Here is a 19,693-nt window from a genome sequence, read left to right as displayed (position 1 = left end):
ATTTGAGAGGAGGGATCAATGTACTGATTGGAAGCTTATCGGGATCTCCATTTGTACATGCACTTCTCTTGTCACTTGTTTTGTGATAATTCAATTAATACTAAAATGCATGCAGTATTTGTAGATTCCATTACTACCACAATCTCGTACTTCTGGGAGTTTTCCAAGCTATAATTTCTGGTCTGCTGCCTTTTTCTTAATGGTTACGAAGACCAGTGTACATTAGCTCTCCATTGCCCTTCTTCAAAGTAATTTACGACGCACTGTGACGGTCGGCCTCCTCTCTCTATGTGAGGTCAGCTTGGATAATGTCTCGCGAGTGTAAGTGATGTCTCGCGTGAGTTGGTGATGTCTTGCGAGAGTTGATGATATATCGCGAGTGTTTATTTAGTGGTCGTTGCGAGTAATATCCATGAACGCCTTTTTCTTCATTATTGGTACCTTACACTTTCAAAGTTTGCTGTTTAGATACAATCAAAATTGTCAGAATCACCGTCCAGTGATCATACTTAAAAGAATAAAAATGGTTGTAATTGATACTTTAATGCTGTAACGATAACATTGCCTAATCATATGCAAAGCTCATTACAGCTAGAATGAAACCGTAATGACTCACAGCACCGAATCTGATGATTGTGGACTTTTTTGTTATTTACGCCAACAACGTGCTACACACTCATCACCGAATCTGTAGTCTGAAAACTCTAACTTTATTATTTGCTTTAGTGAAAAGCATGCAGTGCACGAATAGCTGATTTACCATGTTGTTTATTACTTTAGATGAACATTCTGCCAAGCAGCAAACTGCGCAACCTCATCATCAATCTTACAGACAAAGGGCAGAGAGGTCGTCTTCCTTTATATCTCACACAAGGAGACGTCAATGAGAAATGGAAGATAATTCTCAGCGGCTGTACCGAAATGTCATCCGCTACAGTGGTCCCTACTGTCTGTGTGAAATATCCGCTCTGTCACATGTACGGATGGGAACCGTTCAGGTGGGAACAGCTCTATACAGGGTCGTGCATTTATCTCAGCCATGCTTTGTCAGCAGCCAGGTGGCGTCCCGAGATAGCGTTGTGAAGAGTGGAACAGCAGCAGCTTACGTTACCAATCACTCTGAATTCAGCACCAAGGGCAGTACCTTGATAGTTGAAAACGCCTAAAAGGCGCCACTGTGGTTAGTCTGTAACGTCTACGCTGTTTATCATTCTTTCGGTGTTAGTGAAGTGGAATGTGCCGACGTCTCTTACACATATCTAATCTCAGGAAGTCCGAGAGTCTAATTCTCCAACACGCCAATAGAAACGAGGTAAAATCGACTTCTGCAAGTAATGCATTCAGAAAGATACCTGAGCGCTGTTTAAGACACTGTGGTGTCAGACTGTCTTCCCAAAGGACCTTTCTACATTACTCAGTAGTCCTTCTTAATTCAGTCCTTATTGGCACACAGGTGTACCAAAGTGACTACATAAATCTTCAATACACCACGTCGTGGTTTGGGTGATTGAAGGGATTTGCCGAAGGGACAACAGAGGACCATTCATTCTGGTGCAGTATTTGAGAACAATATTCCCCAGCTGCAGGGTGCTAGGTATGATAAAGTAAGGTGACTAAATGCGGGGCTTGTACTGCTAATATTTCATGCCTATACCGCAACATTGCATGTAACTTCCATGGCTTATATTCTTTTAATAATATTTTCAAGAGCTTCCATATCGACAGGCCTGCATAAAAGGGCTTGCGGTTAACCCCAACACCAGGTCAACGTGATAAGTGCGAAATCTAATATCTCATTCGAATAAGTGCATACTTTTCTTGTCTTTGTAGCTTGTAACAGTCGACGTAGGAAACTGTTGTTTGGAGGGAAATCCTTTTTTTCTATCCTATAGATATTGAATTCCTGAAAGTTGGTGCAATATCCGGGACATGGTAAAACGCCCCTTCCAACGGTAACGGTCGCTTACAGCCAACTCATCCATCAAGATGTCGTCCCAGTTTTCCCCCGTTATCAAGAGATCAGGGTTAAGACGGACAGCCTAGCTAGGTCTGAGTCCGACGGCTACAGTAGAATAAGTGGAAGACCTAGGGATTACGGAACTCAAAGAACCTTAAGAACAAAGGCTGCATACTTATGCATTTCAATATTGAAGGCGCCGTTACAGAGAAGCTTCGAGGATGCTTTTGTTCACTATTGATTTCTGTAATGCGTTAGATGTGCTGAAGACGCTATTGTCCACCGGGTTGAGCTAATTTGTTGTAAATTGGTAGATACCCCTGACCTTCTTTGCAACTGTTTTCCCCTCAACTCCTTTCCGATGCATCGGTAGACATCCAGGAACCAGAAGTGTTCCCCCCAGATATCCAGGTAGAAGATGAAGTCTTTAATTTGAGACCTTTGTGCATTCTTCAAGACTTCAAAATCTGTACTTCTTGAAGAGTATGCATCTTCTATCAGAGTGATGTGAACCATCTTCTCCTGTAACTACTGTCATCTACCGATGAATGATGAGCGTGTTCTGGAGGGTGACCTTAATAACTCAATCCTAAAACACTCAATCATGCATACTCTAGAACGTTGCTGTCGTGACTCATGTAGAAGGTTGTAACATGCGCTGATACCAAACGTGAAGAAAATCATTTTGAAAAAGTGAACTTATTAATGATGAATCGTCTGTAGAAAATGTAAAGAAACTTAGTGCGTTGTAGACATAAATCATGTCAACACCTTGCAGCATCTGGAATCAATGATTATTAAAATTCATTGGATTTATGAATGTTGCTCGGGGTAGGGTTGACGTCGGTTCCTTTATACAATCAGCGCGCGCTTATCCCTGAGGAAATTACACCGCTGAAGAAGGTGGCAAAAGGCCTGGCTTACCAGCTGCGTCATGAATTAAGGCAGGGTCGGAGCGTTGTGTTGACTTGAAACATGAAATTTTATTAATAATACAAACATGGCAGACTGGGGAGTCTGAGTTGTGTACGTATTCACAAATCAGCTCGCATTAAAACCATTCTCGTTATATACATAATTTGGGGGATATTGATCGTGCGATTTAAAAACTCTAGAACCTTTTAAATATACAACACAGAAAACGATACAAGGACAACAGATATTTTAAACATTCATGACAGATTTTTGTTGTTCGATACAATGCAGTAGAGAAGCTTGCATGGGCACGTTAGAGAGAACAGTCACTGTTGAGCAGAGTTACAAGGTACGGAATTGGAGAGATTTTTTAGTCTATTATATTGGTACGACAGAGTGGTGTTGAGTTGCTGTGTTCGTTGACTGTAGTCGACATATGGTCGATATATTTTACAAGCTATTTCAACAGAATGGCAAATGAATTTTGAACTAATGAGTGGGTTGTAAGAAATATTACAATTTCGAATGTAAATTCAAGTATAAATTTGCTGCAAACCATTTGCCTGCCTTTCCAGCAACAAGGAGAGCTGAGAGAGCGTATTAGAGCGTCAGGCTTGCATAGATATCCAGTATTCGACCGTTAGCAATCTTCAAGATACAAATCCATGCATACATAATCAACTCCTACATCTTCATGGGTAGTAAGGCAGGTGCTCTTCATCGCCTAAATTGAGAAAGTTGTCACATGTTAGGAAGCTTCCAGCTGCAGTTCCCACTGAAAAGATTGAACGAACCCCATAACTGTTCTGCCCACGAATTTGAACGAAGGCATCTCATGAAAACATCATCTGGAAACCTCGACGAATACCCACACGTAATTATACATAACCACTGCTTACCTGTGGTTCCCTGACTTAAGAGGGATCATGGGGAGGCTTTCATCTGCAATGCATTATGCATGGAGCTTAGGACCACGATAGGCAGGCTACATGACCCGGAGTGAAACCAGAATGCAAATATCGGAAAACAGGTCAGATACCTTCATTGCAACGTAATTACAAATTTAAACAGCGGTCACAGGGCTGTCGCGAGAAAGGGAGTCGGAATATGAGGTCAAGAACCTGAGGTATTTGGTTCTTTTGTTTGAGGCATGTAATCAATATGTGTGTCCTATTCCCTGATCGATTGTACGGGATCGGAGAGGGTAGTCACTCTAATGGTTGGAGAGATAATATGACGTAGTGGGTCCCACTGGCAGCGTTTGGCTCTAGAGATAGTTCAGAATATTTTTGTCGTCTCCGGGGAACGGATGTTTTGTTATCGGTGTGTAACGTTGGGTAACATAATTTCGGGATTTTTCCGATAATGGTTGACTGAAATCAATCTAGCAGAACAATAAACCATCCTTTTTTTCTATTATTCTGTCAGTATCATGTACTATCTTTGCACTAATCACATATATGGTAGAATTTGTCTCTATACAAACACAATAATATTTCAACTTGAAACTACCGTCCGCCGCACGCACAATGACAGTGCTGTCGGACAGGGGGGCACATTAATTCGGGAGAGAAGATTCGTCTTTAATATCTTACCGCTAATCACATTTTATACAGCAGCTATTCGTTCCATCCTTGGCTTGAGGAGAGTGCTATGGATATAGACGTGTCCAAGTAAAAAAAAATACACGAAAAAACGGCCGTACCGCACGCATCAGGCCTTCGGGAACAACCCGTGTGTTGAGTCGGTAGAACGTCACTCAAAGTTCACCCCCACCGTCATGGAAATTTGTACATTATTCATCGGGGTGTTAGCTGGATGCCGTAGAAATGGTAATACTACTAGCTATGTCCATGTGTTTCTGCTTGTGCTAAGAGCAAACTTTGAGGAAAATATCGCCATCAGTCCACTATCACACACAACATTTGGACAAAAAGTGTTCCTCGCAAACGTTTGTCGTCTGCCGAATAGCAGGATTCTGGGTAACGAATATGGCGGCGGGAAAATTCACCGTAGTGCCGTAGCCATTGGTTGTAGCAACAAAGAGGCGTTTTGATGATTAATCACACTTAGAGTCCAGTTGTAGGTTAGCAAAAGAGATTCTAATAAGTTGTATTGTAAATAATTGTGTTTAGCAGGAAGCGGATGTGACATTTGTCTTATAAACCAGCGAACAACTATGTACATATAATTCTCCCACGAAACCCTCAGACTGTGACAATAAGGGACGGAGAGTTTTTGACGTAGCCAACTTCTAATGCATGGTTATCGAAGATTTTCAGACAGTGTTCTGAATGCGTTAGTCTGTCAAGTTTGCATTTCTAGCGGTATTACTGATGTTGCATCTAGCACATATCCCTAAACACCCCGTTTTAAAAAAATCCCGAATTTAAGTACCCCGCGAATTTATGTTACCCAACGTTACATGTCTGGAAGATGCTTGTGTTTTTATGTGTTCGACAATATTTGAATAAACTGTCAGTAGAGTGGCAGGAAGTACGTGGGAAGGTGGTGTCACCGAAATGTTCAGACTTGTGGAAGTGGCAGGTAGTAGAGTTTAGAGATGGTACAACTAGCCATTTATCAGGCATGACAGACATTCCAGGTCATAGGGTCAATGGAAGAGGCCACTAATGCACGGGAGGTGTCATTTTGGTCTGTTTGGATGTGTTTTTCGCAGTTACATGATGTTCCATATGTTAGTCAAGTTCACCGTAGAGGGACAGGAAGTGAGCAATGGACTCGTCTAATGTTGATAAAAAAACTGATTTGCATAATTTAAGAACCACAGTCAAACAAGACATACGACAAAATAAATATTTCACGGAGGCACGCGATCGCCGAACTCTAGGTTAGATATATCTACGAACACTAAAAAAACGCGAAACCGTTAAGTACTTGCAACATGCTGATTGCCATTTACATATGTTACATTACATTCATTTTGACCCTATGACTCTAGAAAAACACGTTAAAGCCGTGCTGATATTGAAATGCTTAGAAATTGAAAAGGGTCGTCACAAAAATATACCAGCCGAAAAGAGAATGTGTCCCACCTGCAAAGAAAATATTGAAGATGAATACCATTTCCTTATGATATGTCCATCTTATAATGAAGAAAGGAAAAGACTGATGATTACATGTAAGAAGGAAATAACACTACCTGGAACAAGTAGAGAAATATTTAATGTACTTCTGTCATGTCCTGACTCTGTATCTGTCTACCTAGGCCAATTCATATATAATGCTATGCAAAAGAGAAGCCGTGCCATAACGTGAAATATATCACGCCATTATCTTATGTATCGAGTAATGATGTTAGGTTAGTGCACTAGTATAGATAGTCTGTAGTTGTTAATATTCCATGTTATTTGCCGTACATTGTACCTGATGCAATTGTTGTGCAATAAACTTGACTTGACTTGACTTGACTTGATATTTCATTGATTTATGCATAGTGTTTTCTTTTGAAGTAGTTGCTTTTGATGAAGAATTAAGAAGTTTGCATTTTAGCAATGCATAACGATTATCGCTCTCAATTCAACCTATGATTTTGTTTGCCCTTCATGGCCAATTGTAAATGGTTAATTAGTATTCATCTGGCTCAACAGTGGCGGATTTGGAATTGGAGTGTTGGACATTAGATTGAGTAAGCCTGGTGACCTGAATTCGCTGAACGGATATTCTCGGAATCTTACCAAACCCTGATTGAGGGTTCCTTTATGCATCACCTATCAACCATCAACACGGTGATATTAGATTCCTATCTTGTTTGCATTTCATCAAGTTCAATGCGAGCGAACGTGACAGGGAATGTTCAGTGAATATGTTACCTGATAGTGATAGAATCAATATCAATTCTAGTCAGAGCGCCCAAGCCTGTTTCTATTCCCTTCACGATCCAATTGCATTTTACGTGATCGTGTATAATCTGATATACAGGCCCTGTATATGCTTGGGATCCTGCAACCGCCGTATACAGGATTCCAAGCAGATACGGGGCCTCAGGCAGACACGATCCCCACGCAGATACGCCCCCCCCCCCCCCAACGACCAAGCCAAAGAAACTGGCCCCGATAAGTTGAAAATCGCCGTGGGGAGGCCTGCAACGGAGGCTAGATTTTCTCGGTGTACCTGGAACAACAAACCACGTTGATATATTTGTCGGCTTCTGCGAATTGGTGCAGTTTGTAATAACGTGAACAGCTATACCGCAAACGCCCCCCCCCCCACCGACTCTCTCCCTCGTATCTTATCAGTATGCACACATTCAGGGACGTATAAAGGAGATTCAGTAAAATAGATTAACGGTAAATCTACCTTCAAGGTCACGAGTGTGCTGCATGCTGAGATTTATGGACTCTTGTTCCATGGAGAAAATGGCGGAGATCACATCTAAATCAACGCCAGGGGCTCTTCCAGTAGACATTTTAGCGAGGGGTATGGAAAAAAACTTTCCAGCCCTTCACCACTAAAACATGATTCAACTTTCTAGGACTTGTAAATTGTAAACTATGTTTAACATTGATCATGTATAGCGTAATCACACTTATTATATATCGTAATCACACTTATCAATGTTTACAACTCAAAATTCATTTTGTAATTCCTCTTCTCTTTCATTTGTTCCATTAGGATTTATGGTATACATTTGTAATTTCAAGTTTTTCTTTTGTTAGTTTTGCTTATTTTCGATTATGTACAATTTAAACAATTCCTATTGTCTAGTTTCGAGGGGAGGCCCACGAAAAGCCACATAGGCTTCTGACCCCCCCCCCCCCTGCATGTTTTTTATGCCCTGTTTATCCTTGTTTTTAAATATTTGTATTTATGCGAATAAACAATTAACAATAAACAAACAACAGGACGAAAAAAACATAACAGAGCGACCCTACAACTTGGCAGTGATACAATTTTTCCTCTAATGTTGCAGCAAAAAGTTCAGACACAGACGTGCTAGTAAGGTCAAAGCGGACGAAGTGATTTCACAGTGCTCAAAATTACTCGACCAATATTGCATCCTGGACACGTACATTGACTATACCGGTGACTCTCCCGTTATTCCACTATTAAGCATAAACTTACGCAGAGACGTAGAAGATACATATTACTAAGCATTAGGAACTTTTTAAAATCCTCAGTCTTCCCCCAATGGTCTGGGAAGAAGACGAAGAAGAAGATTTGACTATCCCAAGGGGCAAAAACTGACTTACTCCTCAATGCCCCTTTCCCAACGAACATGAATCAGCTTTGACGCAGTTTCTACCATGATTATATGCTCTCGGGACTCTTATGATAATCTTATAGAGTATCATAGCCTTGTTAGCCGACAGTTACTACATTTTATTTGCAGTTGTACCCAAGTAATTTGATTACTGTCAGATCTTCCAAAGAAAAATGATCACATGTTGAAGAATGCCTCACAACGGTATAATTACACAGAAGCAAATGTCTAGTGGCGGTGTCGTGCATATTTGCTTCATCATCAAAATCAATTAACATTGCATGTTATTACCAGTTGTACATAAGTTGACTTCATTGATTGATTGATTGATTGATTGATTGATTGACTGATTGATTGATTGATTGATTGATTGATTGATTGAAAATGCGACAACACATTATACAGGTGAGCCAAGGCAGCTGTGTAAAAACAGACAGGAAAAATTAAAAGACAAACATAGACGCGCATAAATCAACATTTAGCATAATATTAGCTCATTGAATATGTGATAAAATCGCAAATATGTTTTTGTGTGCGCTTGTGGGAGGGGGGCATAAAGTAATATTGGATTTTCCCTAATAAGCCTTCGGGATATTTGCAGTTTCACCTCTTTAACAACAATGCAAAGATAAATGATGATACAGGAGGATCTTTAACTAAGCTGGCGTCAATGTCTTGCTTGGCTTAAGCACAAGTGCGAGGATATGTCAAGTCATTACTTACTCTCTACCCGTGCAGTAATAAACCTTTATCTTACCGTGCCAAACATCTACCTCAGGCAAGTATTACCTTCAGAGTCCATACTCTGTGCCTGACGTACGCGCGATGTTCTTAGCTGCTCTCGTTACAGACATCATAGATCACCAACTCTTCAGTAGATAAACTACACAGCTCTTAAAGTGCCCCCTTAGGTCTGCATCTGGAATGGTATTTGTTAAGGCCCACTATGTTTCCACCCTTCTTGGCTGGTAAGTCTCTCAAGGGCTATTTGGATGGGGATGTTAACAGCGTTGGGCGCACGCAGGACGATCTTTTATTGTGGTGGTGATGTGTTTTTACCTTGACCCCGAGCCTTGCGTAGGTTCTCCCATCAACAGAATGACGAGCATTTTAGCTATGACGATGAGCCGGTAAAATGTCCATAGACTCTCGCACGTCATGAATCTGATGGGTATGTTTTAAGGCATTTCTGCCTGTTTAAAAAAATGGTTCCATGTGAATGAAGTCTACATCTATGGCGTGCATGCATGTACATCTATGCTCCATATTATATGGAATCACTGTTGGCAACTTAAAGACGTTCCTGGACAGAATTTGGCTGCAAAAAGCCTTCCAAACAGCCTTCAGTAACTTATGAGGTACGTATAAGGTGTTTGCACGTGATGTTACGGCCGCCATCTTGTTGGTTAAACGATGAAAGGTCAAAATTTCACCTGCCAAATTCCAGGTTTAACCATCCAATAAGGCAGACAACACTGACGTCATAGTCACATGAGTGCAAGCGCCTATACGACTGGAAGCTGATATTAGATATTCTACTATTCGCCATACCAATAGTAGAGAGTCGTGTGGCGTAACGGCAGGGTCATCGGCCCAGACCCCAGAGGTCCCGGGTTCGAAAAGTACAAAAATAGTAGAGAGAAGTAGCTCGCACCTACCTATAGTCACAATAACTTATCCCGCAACGTTAACAGCCTTACGATTTAGGGGAGAGGTTATCTTGTGTTTGCAAAATATGTCTGACCCTGTTTTTAATTTTCACATTGAGGGCGTTTGGTCGCTTATCTAGGCAGCCATCTTAAACAACCATCCGAAGTAATTGAGATTTGTGGCCAGCATATAACTTTTTACCAACATAGGTAAAATGCCGCAAACGAGCGTATATTCAATATAAAGAACTTGATTTACATTTCTATAGCCTCTAAAGCATGCATGATAGATATACACCGACAAACACCGTAATCGGGTTCCTCAAATGTAGCATGAAACTACCTGCTAACACAGGGTGCACAGCCTGAGGTTGTAATGGGCACCTATAACGACGCAACCATTACTTATCTTACAATACTGCTTTTGTCTTATAGAACTGAGCCACGAGGGGTACTTTTCAATGTTCTTGAATATCAATTTATCATCAAGTTTATCCATTTATGTTTATGAATTTATGGAGTTATGTTGCCAATAGATTGCGTCTTCTAGGCAATGCATTCTTTGGCAAAGTTGTAAAAATCTGTATTAGTGTCTGTTCTGGTTTGTTACATATTTGATTACTACGTGTTCCCATCATTGGACAATTCATCACTCACGTTACCGAGAGTGTCCTTGACTTATAGCCTTGTTGTTTCTGCTTGGGGGAGATTTAACAACCGTTGACTTCTTTTTCTAGGGTAAAGAGAGCGGATACGCGGGAGAATGCTTCACTGGAGCTGGATGCCAAACAAGCATTTTTAGTACCACCTACAAAACACCTCCGGTTTGAGTACCCTAACGGTGCCAGGATTACCCATAATCTGAAATACTCATCACCAAGGACTCGTCACACAAAAACTGAGGACAATGAATTATTTACGGCGACGATTCTCCGATACAAACATCGCGGCCAATCTGCCGAACGGCTACCTGTCGGGATTGGGTGGGGAGGACGACAAAAATCAACAGCAGCCGGCTGCGGCCCCGCCCCGAGGGACCAGTGCACCCTCATCACCGGCAAGGTCCATGCCGCCTGGCGGGATGGCGGGAGGGAGGGACGGGGAGAGGAACACCACCAAGACGCTGCTAGTCATCGACGATCAGCACACAGAGTGGTGAGTAGATCTCTATCTATGTAAGGGCCTAGATGCTGCTTTGATGTACCACACACTGACGTAATATTCACTGGTTCGTTGCCGCAATGATTTTGTCTCCAGGTTCAAACATACGGATGGTTCGATAACAATATGTCCGCTTGCACTGCAACGAGCTATCTTCATTCATTCATTCCTAGTGAGATAACAATCTACCATCTGTGCAAAACAAGTATTCAAATCGTTACCCCGAAGGAGATAGTCAAGATGTATTTTAGTATTCAAGAGAGTGGAAATGCTTGGAACGATAACAGCAAATAACGTTTAGGCCTGAACAGATTGAAAAGTAGATCGATAGATATTCTGCAAAATATTACAGTTAGATCTAGAAGAGTGACTGTTGCTATTTTAGGAGACAATTATGACAGGTAACCTTATTTCATTACATTCTTCATTGGTTTTCATATTGCTGCACTTCACTTCATTGCCTTTGAACGTTACATTTTGACTTCTGTATCGATTTGCATACAATCTAGACAATGTCTAGACGATTTTTCATCTCTCACCCAATGTTTATGACTGAGAGACAATGTCCGTGATTATTTGACTCCAGTGATCTCGGTTGCTTTGTGAGACCTTTGATACAGTGTGGAATTTTGTACCTACGTTGTTTTATGATCGTTTTTGTCTATTACATTTGGCAACTGTGGTCTCGAAGCAGAGATATTATAGTGGAAATCAATTTCCAGTTCTGATTCAAATGAAGCGTGCAAACCAGCGGTGAAGGGTCTAGGACGTCACCGTCCTTGGTACTGAAACGCCCACAATTGCGGAAATGACGTCAGGTCCTGAGAGTGGTCAATATTTGACGGTGGTTTGATTGATAATACGAAGGATAAGTATAAGCATATCTGACTCAGTCTGAGTCAGTCCTGAAAACATATTCATCCATTTTTTTCGGCGATTATTAGTAAAACAATTTTCCTCGCAGCCATCCGTCTGGCCGGCGTATCAAAGGTTTATCATAAGAAAGGTGCAATTCTCAAGGCATCTGAAGTATTCAGTTATCTTGCATCTCTGTAGATCTTCCATTACAAGTGGCTTAACACACTAAGTCAGGGAAAGACTATTTGTCAGGCTTGATGTTTGTCTACGCTAATGACTCGTGAAATCACGCCCACCACATCCCGTTACTGCCAGAATGGCTGTTCCCGTCGCGTATGAGTTACCGCAGGATTACCAATCCGCAAAATTAGCATCTTAAGAGGGATTTAAGTTTAAGATGCATGTTGCATTCGACATAATGGATACAAGCCATCCAAATGATAAGAAGGTTCATTAAAAAGATTTTTGTAACGTTTTTACACATGAACAACGATTCAGAGATCTTTCCATTTTGCCCCCCTCCCCACAATCACATCACCTTATAGCTTTAAAGGGGCATATTGCGACATGAACATAAAACAAAATTCTTTGGTTTTGATTATTTTTCTACATCATTAGTTGAATCTACCTTATTACACTGCACAGCAATATTCATCACGTAAGGATGCGACTTTGTAGTGTCGTGCGAACGTCTTGAAGAAAATTATATACGCCATCCCCGCCGCCGCTTGAATTGGCCGCCATCTTGTCCAACATTCCGACGAACCACGGAACATGCGATCGAACGCCCGACGTTCTGAAGTTTGTTTACTTGTGGTGATTTTCCTGTGACGCTCGAACTCCGACCATAACGGTCGATTCGGATTTTTCGTAGCGTTCTACGCTGGCTTATTTGCATATTAACTTGCGGGACGCAAGTTAATATGTAAATGCCCCAGATTTTACACGTTTGGCGTTTTTCGTCGTTTATTAATGGTGGAAATGTGACAAAATGACGGGAATATGTTGGAAAATAGTAACAAATAAGTTAAAATGTGAATCTTAGTGTAGATCTTTCAAATTCTTACTATTTGTAGTTTTTGCCCACCAGATTCTACAATATGCCCCTTTAATGCGTCATCCAATACTACCGCCACGTCCGAACTATATTTGAAAATGACGTAACTACAACGATTTGGCGCTCCTGAGGGACGCTATGGATCGTGGCACAATGTGGGGTCGTTCCAATGGCAGGGAAGGGCAGATAGAAATACTGTAAAATAAGCCTGCCCACGATTTAGACTTATATGCTTATTCGTAGCGAGATGCATTGTGGGGAAGGGTCAAAGGTGAAGGTCTGTAACATGTACACAGTTCTTGTCTAAATCATATTTGATACATGTCAAGATGTGTTTTTATACTTGACTCGGGCCTTCAACTTTGACATATCACCCACAATACATCTCCCTGCGCATGCGCAACTCAGTCGATGAACAGGCTTTTTTCTAAAGTTTTTGTGACCACTTGGGCTTATTGATTAGGGCCACAAATACCAGACTTGTGGCGTTAAAATTGAAGACGTCAACAGTCGAACCGCAGGTCACCGTAGAACGCTTTATTTTCTTTTTTACGGCGTTTGCCGCGGCACGATTTGACCCCGTTGCATGGGTGTAAACAACCGCCTGTCGGCAGCAAAAAGACCTCGGACCTACATAATGTTTATATTTTTTCACATCTACAGGTTCTGCCCAACATAACCATGTAGTTATTTCGTGCACAGCAAATTGTCAGCGAGCGCTGTGGCTTTCGAAACATTGACCATTTTTTGGTCAGTATATTTGTGCGTGTATCATTGACGGTTCACCTGGAACCAACTAGATATTTACATCACCTGATAGCCCATTTCCTCACCTTTAAATTGATACCAAAGTCCCTTGGATAATTTTATGGGAACCGGTTTTGCCCCCCAAAAAACTAACAAGAGGTCAATTTGCAGGGCGTCTTATTCTGAAGAAGAAGACAAACACAATGTCCTTTTACCATGCTTTACAGAACTCAAAGCTTATCTAATGGCATTGGTCAACTTGCATATGAATCTCACTTTTCCTGGCTTCAAGATGATATTAGTCTTATTTGGAAATGTTTCAGAATATTAATTTTAGACGGCAAAACTTGAGCCGTAAGTTTCATCAACGTTCCCAACACCGGCTGAAAGTTGCAACATTGCACCTGACCTCGCCTGACCCCCGCGGCAGGAAAATGGAACGTACTGGCTGGGTTCGGTCGTTCGAACGCAGGAGTTCCAAGTGATTGACTTCAAATTTGACTATTTTGTAAATATCAGGTACCTTGTACTAAAACCTCTGTCTGTCTGTACTTGACTGTTATCATGTCAATTATCATATTGCATGTGGTAGCCGCGTTTATACAGCTACTAATTTGCAAAAAATGGGCTTTGTTATGCCACGCGAAATGTATCGAAATGTATCCAAAGCGCAGGAGTGCACGCATCGGTAGCTAGAACTAGGCAGAAATTTCACCACCGCAAGGTAGACATTGTCGCAGTTTTTTGGGGGGCAAAACCGGTTCCCATAAAATTATCCTAGGAACTTTGGTATCAATTTAAAGATGAGGAAATGGGCTATCACGCGATGTAAATATCTAGTTGGTTCCAGGTGAACTGTAAATGAGACAAACACAAATAAACTGACCAAATATTCTTAATGTTTCGAAGGCCACAGCGTTCGATGTCTTTTTACAATGCACGAAATATCTACATGGTTATACCAGGCAAGTCCTGTAGATGTGAAAAAGTGTAAACATTATATAGGTCGGAGGTCTTTTTGTTGCACCACAGGTAGTTGTTCACACCCATGCAGCAGGGTCCAACCCGGGTCCGGCCGTGACCCGGAAAAAGCCGTCTTAGAGAAGGCTGCGCAGAACCGATGCGCATAGAGCTCTGCGGTTCGACTGTCAAGGAGGTGCTAAGTGTCTACACTTGACGTTCTTATCACCTGTGATCAAACGATGCGAGCTTTGTCAAGTTCATCTGCATTCGCAACATACTAGCATTGACGTAAACGGTGCTGTTAAATATGTAAAACTGACGTGACAGTTTTGTAGATTACAAGTGAACTAGATGTTTGTCATGCATATCGCGGGTTGTCATTTGTTTGTCAAACAGTGATCGTGACTTTGAATTTTCATTTGGAGAATCGTATGATACATAAGTCCTTTGGCATTTCGTTTGAATATAGCTAGGCACTCAAGAGTGGTCAGTCAAAGATTGGGCTGTTTTTCTGGTTATGAAGTTGAGCCAAATACGAAATTGGAAAAATATGTTTCCAACACTATATTTAATTCGCACTATACCACTATGCCATCTGTGTATGTTCGAATTCGTGTCTTCATCTGTGTGTGTGTGTGTGTGTGTCTGTCTGTCTGTGTGAGTCAGTGAGTGAGTGAGTGAATGAGTGTATGTGTGTGTGTGTGTGTGTGTGTGTGTGTGTGTGTGTGTGTGTGTGTGTGTGTGTGTGAGCACCCAAAAACATGTCACACATTGTTTGTACCAATTCTTTCCGTGCCTTTGCAGGGGCAAGTACTTCAGAGGAAAGAGAATCAACAACGAATTTGAGATCAGAGTGGAACAGGCGGACTTTTCCGAGATCAACTTGGCAGCGTACTCTGACACCGGCACCATGATCGACATGCAGATCAACCGACAAGGAACCAAAGTCGTACGGTAGGTAATCAAGCCTCCTGTATCCCTTCATGTATTAGAAGTTTGCTCTCACGTGATCATGACGTAAGAACAATGTCCTCCATATTGGATGGTTAAACCGGGAAGTCTCGCAAGTTGTCGCAAGTTCTCGCGAGATTTGGATGACTTGAAGGGAAGCTAGCGATGTGATTGGCTTGTTAAATTTGTGTGCAAATAAACACATGCAGATTTCTAGGTCTGGCTCTTTAAGAGTCAACCAACAAGAATCACTTGCAATAAGAAAAATAAGAAATTTATAAAGAAGTAACGCGTCAACTTCTTTACAAGTATATATTCATCAAATTACCCGTAGCCTGATTGAGTCGAGCTCCAAGCGGCCCTCCGACTTATCGATATGATGAAAAAAATGCGTAGCGTTATCAAATCTCGCCAAGCAAGATTCAGCGTTACGCAGGCTATTGAAATAGTGAGTCAATCCAATTTGCAATACCTTGATCTAACCACATAAACAATTGCGCACACATACTGCCGGTACCTTTGAATGGCCTTAAGGTATTATCGTATTGTGGCTCGAAGAAATACCGGCAAGCATTCCTGCAAATTATGGTCTCTCGCAAACCACGGTTAAAGACCAAAGCATTCCTTTGTCGACAAAAGCAATTAACGACAGCCGGAGAGAACCGAGTCTTCTATTGATTTTCCCCGGGGCTGGATATAGGATTGAACGATAATCTATTAGAAGAATGTGTGTCCCTTCAGAAATCGATGCTTGTTACGATTGGATCTTTTCAGAAGCTAGCGCTGTTTTAGATAAGCCTGTGATCCTAGCATGTGACCTGTAACGTGCTTATTACGGAGAGTATATTACACGGCGCTGTAAACGTTAGATAAGGGTTGTTTTTAAGGCAAGGCAGTTGCCTTTAACTTGAGCCTAAAGTAAAGTACTGTAAATGCATTTAAGTTCGCGAGGTTTTATTTTCGCGGTAGGGAGAAAATGGAGTGTTCGCGATGGTTTTAAGTTCGTTTTTTCGACAATAGTAAAGAAGGGGGTAGGATGGCAGAAAAATTCGCGGTGGTTTTAAGTTCGCGGCGTAGAGTTTACTGCGAAAACCGCGAACATAAAGCCACTGTGAACATTTTCTGCGTTTACAGTATTAGGTTCTTTCTGGGGGGAAATGACTCAAAACACATATTTCCAAAATGCATACATTAAGTAACGCATTATCCATCTATTGAATAAAGCTATATGATATGTCTAACCTAATTTCATAAGTAACGAAAAGGCTATAGCAATTGCTAAGGGATAATAATGAGAACTATCTTTCACATTATCAAGACCCAAATTTTCGTCATTATCATGTTAGGAAAATATTTATATATTGAAACCGCGACTCATGTAATCTATCCATCCAAAGATTTTTTTACCTTTGTCAAGTATATACACAGATTAGAGAAACATATTGCAACATTTCGGAACAAAATAGGTAAACACAATAAGAAATGGGAAACGTTATACTTTGTTTTCAATTGATTGTTACCACAAGTTACTCATTTGTCAGCGTATGTACAACTGTATTCTTTTGTTTCACGTTTCTGTATTGTATCTTTTGTTTATCTGAATAAATTTTGAAAAAAAAAGACCCAAATCTGTTCCCATGTAACGATAAAGCACAACGTCCTCAACGTACAGTTTTGTCACAACGAAACAATTACATTTATCTAAATTGTTCTATAGGGGATTTGATTACATTCTCCTTCCCAGAAGCGGTGAATGATTAAGCCATGCCTTGAATTGTCATTTGTAAACCATGCTTGGCTTGCAATAGAATTGAAGGGTTGTGAGAATTTTGGGTGTAAAACAAATTCCCCAGGTGTAAAACAAATTCCCCAGGTGAGGCTCGAACTCACAACCTCCGCATCGCTCACGAGCACCTGCTACTGCTTATAAGTACGGCGCGCTAACCGATTGCGCCACTGGGGATGTGGTGTGTTCCGGGCACTGTAGTTGTTATCATGTAACAAGGTCATCAGAAAAGGCGAAGGTGGACATTTTCTAAACATCGTAAACTCCGTTCATCATTTTCTGCTTGACGATCAAGTTAATACAATAAAGTATCGCGTATTTTCGATTAGTTTTGATACTACACTATATTGAATTTGCCTTAGTATCTGGAATGAAACTGGTATGAATTTTTGCTGAATTCTGATAGTTTTGGCAATTATTTTCACACAATTTCGATTAAAAGGCCATCTTGGTTGTACAAAAAGGAAAACAAATGATGCTAGAATATTTTTAAAGATCCAATCGACATTTAAAAAAATGGCGGCGGTTTTTGGCCCGTTGCCATATGTATGTAGCAGGTGCGGCTTGTGTATGAATGGTTGATCTGTCATTCATAAACTTGGTCCAATCATCAATTTTTCCATTGCAAGTACTTTATGGGGTGCATGTTTCTAATAAACCTTTGCGTTTGAATGTTGCTATTGTTATATTTTACGGGCCACTGCACACGGGCAGGGAGATATGTTGTTTTGCTTGTGTTATCTTGTTCTTGTTAGCGGAGAAGTCAGTGACGTCAAGGAAATATCATGCATTTTCTCGCCAATGTTCTAATGCTCCTATCTGATTTTTTGTTATTTATTTTCGATGTTTGTTTGTTTACAGGTCCTTCCGGCCGGATTTCGTGTTGGTTCGACAACACTGCCGGGGTTTGGACGCCAACCAAGACTACAGGTCCGTTATACTCGGGCTTAGATGGGGCGCAATACCTAGTGTCAACACACTACTGTCTATCTACAACTTCATGGAGAAACCTTGGGTGGTGAGTGTCTCTTCTTGTCGCTCATTTGTTAAAGGAAAGCTACACAAAAATTGAAAATCCTATGCTATGCTCAATATATTTCAAAGTCAAGTTCTTAATTCAAGTTGTTTCACATAAGTCCGTCATAGTTGGATTTTCCACCATTTGCAACTTATGCCGTGCTGACGCCTTCTCACCTGATAATTGAATTATATGACGTCAGTGTTCAGTGTACCATAATTATCAGGTGAGAAGACGTCAGCACGGCATAAGTTGCAAATGGTGGAAGATCCCGAAACTATGAGGGACTTATGTGAAACAACTTGAAGTAAGAACTTGACTTTGGAATATATAAAGCATAGCATAGTAGGATTTTTATTTTTTTGTGTAGCTTTCCTTTAAGGTTTGGGGTTTTGAACTCACGCGACTATGACGTAAGCATCGTCCGCCATGTTGGATGGTTAAACCTAGAAGTTGCCAGGTGGATCTAAATATGTAATTACGGTCACGTAATTCAACATTACAAGACGTGCAATCTTATAGGTGTGACTCACTTGCTCGAACATTTACTCACTCAAACTCCACCCTATGTCCCTTTGCATTTCGTTGTAAGACCGCTAGGGGCGCACGTGAGTGTCTAACCACTACAAATTTCTCCATCTCTCCCTCCAGTACGCCCATCTCTTGCAAATAAGGAAGAGGATTGGCAAGGAGAAGTTCCCGTTGATAGACAGGGCGTACTACCCGAACCACAAGGAAATGGTATGTGTGAGTACCGCCTCATTCCATAGGTGTCACTGTCGCGTACAGTGAGCTGCTCCGCTGCGCATTTGTCTAATGTGTTTTTGACCGTTTCCTGAACTTTTGAGTCACCACCGGTGAAACAAGTGCAAGCGTTTTTGCACGAGCACCAGTCCGTATCTGTCGCCTTATTGTCGACGAGGTCAGCTGTTCTTGGGTGATTTTTAGGTCAGAGTCCTGTCAGTCTGTCTTGTTTTTGACCGTTTCCTGAACGTTGAGTCACCACGAAATTGTACCGTTAGTAACTTAGACGTGGTGACACAAGTGCAGGCGTTTTTACAAGGGCACCATCTTGTATTTGTCGCCTTGGTGACGAGGTCTGCTGTTCTTGTGTAATTTTAGGTCAGAGTCAGTGTCAGCCTGTCTTGTTTTGAGACGCTGTTGCTGGTTGGTGACGTCTCAGTCATAGTATACCTTTGACCTTGACTGCCTACTGAACCATGAAATATCAAAGCTTTTTCTCTAGGACTAGGTCTTATTTCTCACATAGCTGGGCACACACGATATGGTGCACCGGTGATACCACGTCAGTTTTTGAATATTCACAAATCCAATAGATGAAATCATCAACTCCCCAAGTTTGTATGTTTGCGATCTTGGTATTCGGTCCAGTAGGTGAGCTGGAAT

At 41.3% G+C, this 19,693-nt stretch overlaps 1 protein-coding gene and 1 non-coding gene across 6 annotated transcripts in view; one reads left to right on the top strand and one right to left on the bottom strand.

The window, feature by feature from the left end:
- Positions 1 to 19,693, top strand: part of LOC136435510 (synapsin-3-like) — a 74,395-nt gene that overhangs the window by 19,369 nt on the left and 35,333 nt on the right. For 3 of the 5 annotated variants that reach the window (XM_066429084.1, XM_066429082.1, XM_066429080.1), the window contains exons 2-5: positions 10,483 to 10,900; positions 15,336 to 15,485; positions 18,130 to 18,286; positions 18,938 to 19,033. In XM_066429084.1, the coding sequence (XP_066285181.1) occupies positions 10,653 to 10,900; positions 15,336 to 15,485; positions 18,130 to 18,286; positions 18,938 to 19,033 (651 nt within the window). In that variant the 5' untranslated portion in view covers positions 10,483 to 10,652. The remainder of the gene's footprint in view (positions 1 to 10,482; positions 10,901 to 15,335; positions 15,486 to 18,129; positions 18,287 to 18,937; positions 19,034 to 19,693) is intronic. The other 2 variants (XM_066429085.1, XM_066429081.1) reach the window with 1 other exon arrangement.
- Trnai-uau (transfer RNA isoleucine (anticodon UAU)) lies at positions 17,348 to 17,445 on the bottom strand. Its single transcript has 2 exons — positions 17,408 to 17,445; positions 17,348 to 17,383 (listed from the first exon to the last, which is right to left on the bottom strand). It is a non-coding gene; the product is annotated as a tRNA-Ile (tRNA).

Source organism: Branchiostoma lanceolatum, chromosome 5 (genome assembly GCF_035083965.1).
Source record: "Branchiostoma lanceolatum isolate klBraLanc5 chromosome 5, klBraLanc5.hap2, whole genome shotgun sequence".
In the NCBI taxonomy this organism is placed as follows: Eukaryota; Metazoa; Chordata; class Leptocardii; order Amphioxiformes; family Branchiostomatidae; genus Branchiostoma; species Branchiostoma lanceolatum.
This window is presented reverse-complemented; position numbering and strand designations above follow the sequence as displayed.